The sequence below is a fragment of the Penaeus japonicus genome, unplaced genomic scaffold (assembly GCF_977035675.1).
Source record: "Penaeus japonicus unplaced genomic scaffold, GWHDUDI00000001_assembly GWHDUDI00000003, whole genome shotgun sequence".
NCBI lineage: Eukaryota > Metazoa > Arthropoda > Malacostraca > Decapoda > Penaeidae > Penaeus > Penaeus japonicus.
Genome location: NW_028234405.1, coordinates 21,272,728 through 21,280,227, shown reverse-complemented (window position 1 = coordinate 21,280,227; position 7,500 = coordinate 21,272,728). Strand labels below are relative to the sequence as shown.

General features: G+C 44.4%; 1 protein-coding gene across 1 annotated transcript in view; it reads left to right on the top strand.

Annotated features, from left to right (window-relative positions):
- Positions 1-7,500, top strand: part of Drgx (Dorsal root ganglia homeobox) — a 91,937-nt gene that overhangs the window by 68,131 nt on the left and 16,306 nt on the right. The window contains exons 5-6 of the mRNA XM_086531013.1: positions 5,776-5,886; positions 6,414-6,907. Of these exons, the coding sequence (XP_086387139.1) occupies positions 5,776-5,886; positions 6,414-6,907 (605 nt within the window). The remainder of the gene's footprint in view (positions 1-5,775; positions 5,887-6,413; positions 6,908-7,500) is intronic.

Genomic DNA, 7,500 nt, shown 5'->3' with positions numbered 1-7,500 from the left:
CAGAAGAAAGATGATGATAATAATGATAATAATAATTATGATAATAATAATAATAGTAATGATAAGGATAATGCTAATAATAATAATAATAATAATCATGATAATAATAATAATAATAATAATAGTAATACTAATAATGTTAATGATGATAATAATAATGATAATGATAATAGTAATCATGATGATAATAGAAAGTGAGAGAGCATGTGAGAATGAGAAATTAGATCAAGATGACCGTAGAAAGAAGTGAAACTACTGAATAATCTTGCATAATGTGTTACCGAAGTAGTTACAATATGACCGCATCACTGTTTTCCTCAATCCGTTTCACACATAAGAACCACACACACGCACACACACACACACACACACAAACACACAAAAATAAGCCTTCTCTCTCTCTCTCTCTCTCTCTCTCTCTCTCTCTCTCTCTCTCTCTCTCTCTCTCTCTCTCTCTCTCTCTCTCTCTCTCTCTCTCTCTCTAACACACACACACGCGGCCCAAAAAGAATTTTCCAGAACGCGGATCCAGAACGTCTCTGAAGAAAGGCGATCTCATTACAACCCCTACCCCCTCTTCCCCCCTTCCCACATCCCCCCCTCTCACCCTCTACCCCCCCCCTCCATCACCTTCCCCTCCAACCACCTAAGGGAAGAAACCGATTCAAGGAGAGAAAGAAAGAAAGAAAGAAAAAAAGAATACTCTTGCAGACTTATTTTCACTTCATTTCTTTGAGGCAATACCTGAATTAGCTGCTCAAAATGAAATTCGCAATTAGATATATTACCTTCTTTATGCAAATGAGGAAAAATTGGCTTTTGGAGGATGGACTCCTGCTTAGGACCCCTTCCCCATGCCCCCCCTCCTCCTACTCTTCCTCCTCCTCCTCCTCCTCCTCTCCATCCTCTCTCTTTCCTTCCCTCCCTCCCTCGTCGCTGCTGGTGCTCCTCATCCTTCTCCTCTCTCTCTCTCTTTCTCTCTCTTTCTCTTTCTCTCTCTCTCTCTCTCTCTCTCTCTCTCTCTCTCTCTCTCTCTCTCTCTCTCTCTCTCTCTTTCTCTCTCTCTCTCTCTCTCTCCCTCTCTCCTATTCCTGTATTTCTCTACCACCCCCTTCATCTTACTAGATATTGACCCCCCCTATTCTTCCTCCTCCACCTCCACCGCCTCTTCTTCTTCCTCCTCCTCCGCCTCCTCCTTCACCGCCGCCACCTCTTCTTCCTCCTCCACCGGCGCCACCTCTTCCTCTTCCTCTTCCTCTTCCTCCCCTCCTCTTCCTCCTCCACCTCTACTTCCTCCTCCTCCTCTTCCTCCTCCTCCTCCTCCTCTCCCTTTACCATCCCCTCGAGCGCGACAAGGCGGTGGGCGCTCAATTAATTCTTTATTTCTCTCTTTTTCTCCTTCCTCATTTTCGTTTTTTCTTTCATTTGTGAATCATTTCATTCTATCAAATGTTCTTCTTTTTCCAAGTCTTCCACCAGTTAATTTTCTTTTTATTTTATTTCCTCCTCTTCATCTTTTTCTTTCTTCTATTTCTTTATTCTTCCCCCTCTCGTTATGTCGTCTTTTTTTTTTCTCTCTCTATCCGTCCTCTTTGTCTTTGGGTGGAAGGGATATCACACTCCCTTTGAACTGCTAAAGGAAATCCGCCTTTTTTCTCTCCTTAATTTTTGGAAGAATGTGAGTTTACCCTTTCGTGTCTGTGCTAAGAGGGCACATTTTGCCTACGTACACAGACGGGGACAAAGTCATCTACACGCGCGTGCACACGGACGCATACATACAAGTAAACACACACACACAAATACAGACACTTTTACCCTCCCCCCACACACATGCACTTCACCTCTCCGCACCCCCCCCCCTCACACACACACACTTCACCCCTGCCCCCTCCCCACACTCCATCTCCCCCCCTCCCCCACCTCAAACCCACATACAATTCACCCTATGCCCCCCCCCCCACACACCCACAAACACACTTCACCCACCTCCCCATCACCCACCCACCATACACACACTTCAAACCCACACTCACTTCACTCCCCTACCACAACCTCCCCCCCCCCCCTCACACCTCTAACAAACCCCTGTCATTAAATTGATTTCCAAGATTTCGAATCGGGGAAAACGAAGAAGAGAAGACGAAGAAAGGGGAAAATGTGATAAAAAAAAAAGAAAATCAAATTCCCCGAGGAGAGAGAGGGAACCGACGCGGGGTCCGACTAATACAAAAATTAATGGCTTTTGTTACCGGGACCGAATTAATGGGAAGGGGATATATATATATATAAAAAGGAAGCAATGACTCGAAATTCTCTTTTCCTTGTGGCTTCAAGTCCGACCCCAATTCTCTGGGGGGATAAAAGGGAAAGGGGGAAAGAGGGTGAAAGGGAAAACGAGAGAGGGGAGAGGGTGAAAGGGGGAGTGAAGAGGATGAAAAGGGGTAGGGGAAGGAAAGAGGGAGAGGTGAGAGGGGCGAGAGGGAGAGAGGAGAGGGTAAAAGAGGGAGTGGGGAGAGAATGAAAGGTAAAGCGAGTAGAAAGTGGAGACGTAATGAAAATGGGAGACGAGATGGAGAGAAAGAGATAGAAGGAAATGACTATGAAAAAAGAAGGAAGAAGAGGGAAAGGATATGAGAGAGAGAGAGGAGAAGGATGAGGAAGAGGAAAAGGAAGAAGGGGAGTAAGAGGAAGAAGAGTAGAAGTATGTGGAAGAGGAAAAGGAAGAAGAGGAGGGGCAGAAAGAGGAAATGCGGGAGGTGAAAAAGTAATAAGAGGAGAATCAGAAAAGGACGACGAGGAGGACAGAGGGAGAAAGTGAGCGAGAGGGAGAGAGGCGTAAGCTATCTTTACATAATTTTATCGGTGTACCATAATGGGATTGAATTCATCATTCCATTTTGTTTCGTGGTTCTTTCTCTTGAATGTTAAACCTATTACGAACTTGGACTCATATCATACACAGCTGAAACACTCACGTGCACACACTCACGCAGACACACACACACACACACACACACACACACACACACACACGCAATCTCCTCCCACCTTATTTTCCAATATTATCAAGATTTCCACATTCCTTCGAAATATAACTTAACCTCCTCCCTTATTTTTTCCCCCATCCTCCTCGCTCCCTCCCTTCCCCCACCCCTTTTGCCGCCACCTCCTTTTCTACCCTTGCCTCCTCCCCTCATTCTTCCCCTTACTTCCCCCCCCCCCCTTTTCTCTCTTTACTCTCCTCCCTCCTCTTCTCCCCCTGCCTCCCTTACCATCCCTTATTCCCTCTCTCCTTACCCCTTACCTCCTTCCATTTCTCCCTCTTTCCTCCCCCATACCTCCCACCCTCTCTCCCTCCCCTTTTATTCCCTCTTTCCTCACCCCCACCTTCTATCACACACCCCTTATTCCCTCTTTCCTCCCCCCTACCTCCCATTCTCTCTCCCTCCTCCCTTACCTCCCTCCCTTTCCCTGTTGCCTCCCTCCTCACCTCCCCCTCCTCCCTCCCGCCCCATAAATCCTCTCCGAAATCCAGTTCTTAAAACAAATATAAAACCCCCCCTCTTGCACATAACCCCGTCGTAAACAGTGGTCTTCAATCCCCTTGCTGTCTGATCAGATTACATTTTCCCGCGCGAAAACCCCTTTCGAGGCGGGATTCGAATTCGCTGAACTGCTAACCCCGCTGATGGCGTCCTCGCCTTTGCTACGGGGGAAGGAGGTGGAGGTGGAGGGGTGGAGGTGGAGGAGGTGGGGGTGGGGGTTAGGGTGGAAGGGAGAAGGAGCGAAGTAAGAGAGATAGAGAAAGGGAGGCGAAGGGAGGCTTGGGTTTGGATGAAGATAGAAGGGACATGAGGAGGAGGAAGAGGAAAAGGAAAAAGAGGAGGAGCAGGAAGAGGAAGAGGGAAAGTTGAAGGAAGAGAAGGCAGAAGACAAGGACGAGGACGAGGAACAACACGCAGAAGAAAAAGGGACACAAAGCGAAGAAAGGACAAGAGAGAAAGAAAAAAAAATAACAAAGGAAGAGCCAAACAAGGAAAGAACAAAAGAAACTAAGTAGAACAAAAAAGAAAACTAATATAATTTCGTGGATTCCCGCCAACCTCGCCGCCATCGCGCGCAAGAGCGACGGTTAATAGAAAGCGCGGGAAAAAAGTATATACACCTTTTTCCCCTCATGAGTCGAAGTCTCAAGTGACATCTAGTGACGGCAGCGAAAACTAAACTTCAATTAATTTACCCGCTCTCCATTTCTCTCTCTCTTTCTCTCTTTGTCTGTCTGTCTCTCTCTCTCTTGCTCGTTCGCTTGCGCGGTCTCTGTCTATGTCTGATAGCTAGTTTGTCTATTTGTTTCTGTCTTACTTTCTCCCCTTCTCTTTTTCTATCTCTCTTCTTCTCTCCCCCCCCCTCTCTCTCTCTCTCTCTCACTCACTCCTCACTCTCCCACTCTTCACTCACTCTCAATTTCTTTCTCTCTCTAATTCCTTCCTTCTCCCAACCTCCCTTTCGCTCACTCCTCCATGCCTCAGTCCTCTCTCCCTCCCCTCTCCCCCACCCACCCACTCATCCTCCATCTCTCTCTCTCTCTCTCCGCCTCTCTCGCTCTCCTTCTCTCTTCTCTCTCTGTCAACTTTATTCCACTGCCGAGGAAGGATAAAATGGATTACGGATGCATTACAATAATTGGTTTTCTTATTTCTCCTAATTGACATATCGAGTTCGGGACTAATTACGGACATGAAAAGTCGGTGGAACAATTTAGTGTTTGACTTTTTTTTCTTTCTTTTTTTTTGGGGGGGAGGGGGTAGCTGCGGGTGGAAGGGGGGTCGGAAGGGAGGGTTTGGGGGAGGTTGGAAGGGGGTAAGAGGGAGGGGGTACGGGAGGATGAGGATGAAGGGGGGGGGGTGAAGGACCAGAATTGCGTTAGAATTTTCGAAAAGTTTCTTTGGAACATTAATTATAAAGTGGAAGTGTTTCTCTCCCTTTTTTCTTTCTTTCTTTATTAAGATTAATCCTATTTGATTTTTTTTCCTTTTGCTATTTTTTTCGGTAAATGCGAGACTTGAGAGAATTTTCGGAGGTTAAGATCAAATATTCGAATATATGATTTCTCAAAGGGGGGAAAAGTGCAAGAACTTTTTTCTTGAGAAATGAGATGATGTTTCCTCTATTCTGCTTTTGTTTGTTGTTGGTATTGTTCATTTCTCTGTTTTTGTTTAGACAGATAATAATGAACGGGTAGAAAATAAACAGACTATTTTGACGTAGGTAAATATACAGACAAAAGATCGAAAAAAAAATATTTGATGAAAGTTGAAGACGAAATTAAACGAAATAAAACTAATAAGCAGAGAAATCAACGATAGATGCGTTAAAAAGAAATCTTTCAATATATTCTCTTTATAATTTTGGGATAATGATGTCCAGTTGATAACTAAACAGAAATGGAAATGTAATCGATAAAGTCCATAGAACGTCTTATCGCGTCAAGGGAAAGTATCGCTGAATGTTGCGTGCTTTTGCAAATGCGAAAAGAGATATAAAGTTGATACCAATATGTCTACAAGGATTTTAATAACAATGAATAGGCCGATAACCATATACGAAAATTAGTCTTAACAATAATAAAGCTCAGATCACAAGCACAAAAAAAAAACTACAATCACCATAATCAAATCCCTTACCAACACTGCCATTGGACCAATCATTATCATCACAAGAGGAGCGACAGTAACGCAACTAAAGCATTAATATTTTTCCCCTCTCTTTAAGGTCTGGTTCCAGAACCGTCGAGCCAAATGGAGGAAGAGCGAAAGACTGAAAGAAGAACAGAGAAAGAGAGAAGTGGTGGAAGGAGACCCGAACGCGAACACTCAGACACAGGTTAGTGCCATGGGGGAGAAGTGAAGGGAAAGGGCGAGGGATAGATAGAGATAGAGATAGATAGAGACAGATAGTGAGAGAGAGACGGAGAAAGAGATGGAAAATGAGAGAGAGGAAGAGAAGAGAGAGAATGATGGAAAGATATATATATATATATATATATATATATATATATATATATATATATATATATATATATAAAGAGAGAGAGGGAGAGAAGAGAGAGAGAGATGGAAAGATATATATATATATATATATATATATATATATATATATATATATATATATATATAAAGAGAGAGACAGAGAGCGAGAGAGAGAGAGAGAAAGAGAGGGAGAGAGAGAGAGAGGGAGAGAGAGAGAGAGAAGGGAGGGAGGGAGCGAGAGAAATAGTGAGAGAGAAAGCGATTAAGCCTGTCCCTTAAGGATGCACATCCGCGGTTCTTCACATTTGAACCCAAATACTGAATAAGGAAAAAATCAAAGTAGTGATTTGCCTAGGCCTATAGCAAGGTGTCTTTCCCCAGAGCGAGGCCGCTGACGAGGGCGAGGGCGCCACCAGTAGCCTGGAGGTCGCCTCGCCGCCTTCCCCTGGCTCTCCCCCCTCCTCGCGCCCGCACACGCCCACTCACGGCCACGCCCCCGTGACCTCCGCCGCCGCCGCCTCCTCCTCCAGCGGCGACGATTTCCCCGCCCACCCTTCGCCTCCGGAGCCCCACGCCCACATCCACCGCCACCACCACGTCCTCCACCACGCCCTCTCGTCCTCGTCCTCAGCCACGCCCCCTCCCCACGCCCCCAACCTGGAGCAAGACGTCGACACCCAATCCGTGTCATCGCCTCTGAGCTACGACCACGCTCGCTCCGCCTACGACGAGGAGGAGAGGTCGGGATTGGCGGAGGAAGGCGGTGGGCGGGACCTCGGAGCGATGGGGGCGGGGCGTCTGGAGGAGGAAGGGGAGGAGCGAGAGGAACCGCCCACACCTCCGCCCAAGCCCTTATCATCACCCAAGACGGAAGAGTAAGTGCTTCATGATAGAGAAAGTATCAATAAATCAATAAAAAAAAAATCAGAAAAATAATCCATATCTTAAAGGAAATATTAAATCAACGTGATAGTGAAAATTAATACAAATAGAAGTTGTAATAAAAGGCAATGATATCACATTGCAGATGATTTCAAAGAGAATTTAACTATGGTTAAAAAAAATCATAATTATGATAAAAAAAATTATATGCTTGATAATGGTAAATAAAATGATAATACTCAAAATAGTAATGATACAGATCCTGGTTATGGGTGTCACGACCAATGATAATAATTGCAAGCCAGTGAAAATTATAATGTCAGTGATCAAAATAACAACTTTAATTATTTCATGAACGTAATGGCAATGATCATGAATATTACGATGGTGGTATTGATGATAATCATTATTCTTAGCAATATAATTATCTTTATTATTTTCTTTTATTATAATGACCATATGATGAATACTATGGCAAGATATGATTACTTTGATAAGGGTGCAACTATCATTGATGATAACAATGTTAGTAAATAGTAAAAGCAATAACGATGATATTAGCAATAGTAATTAGATTATGATTATG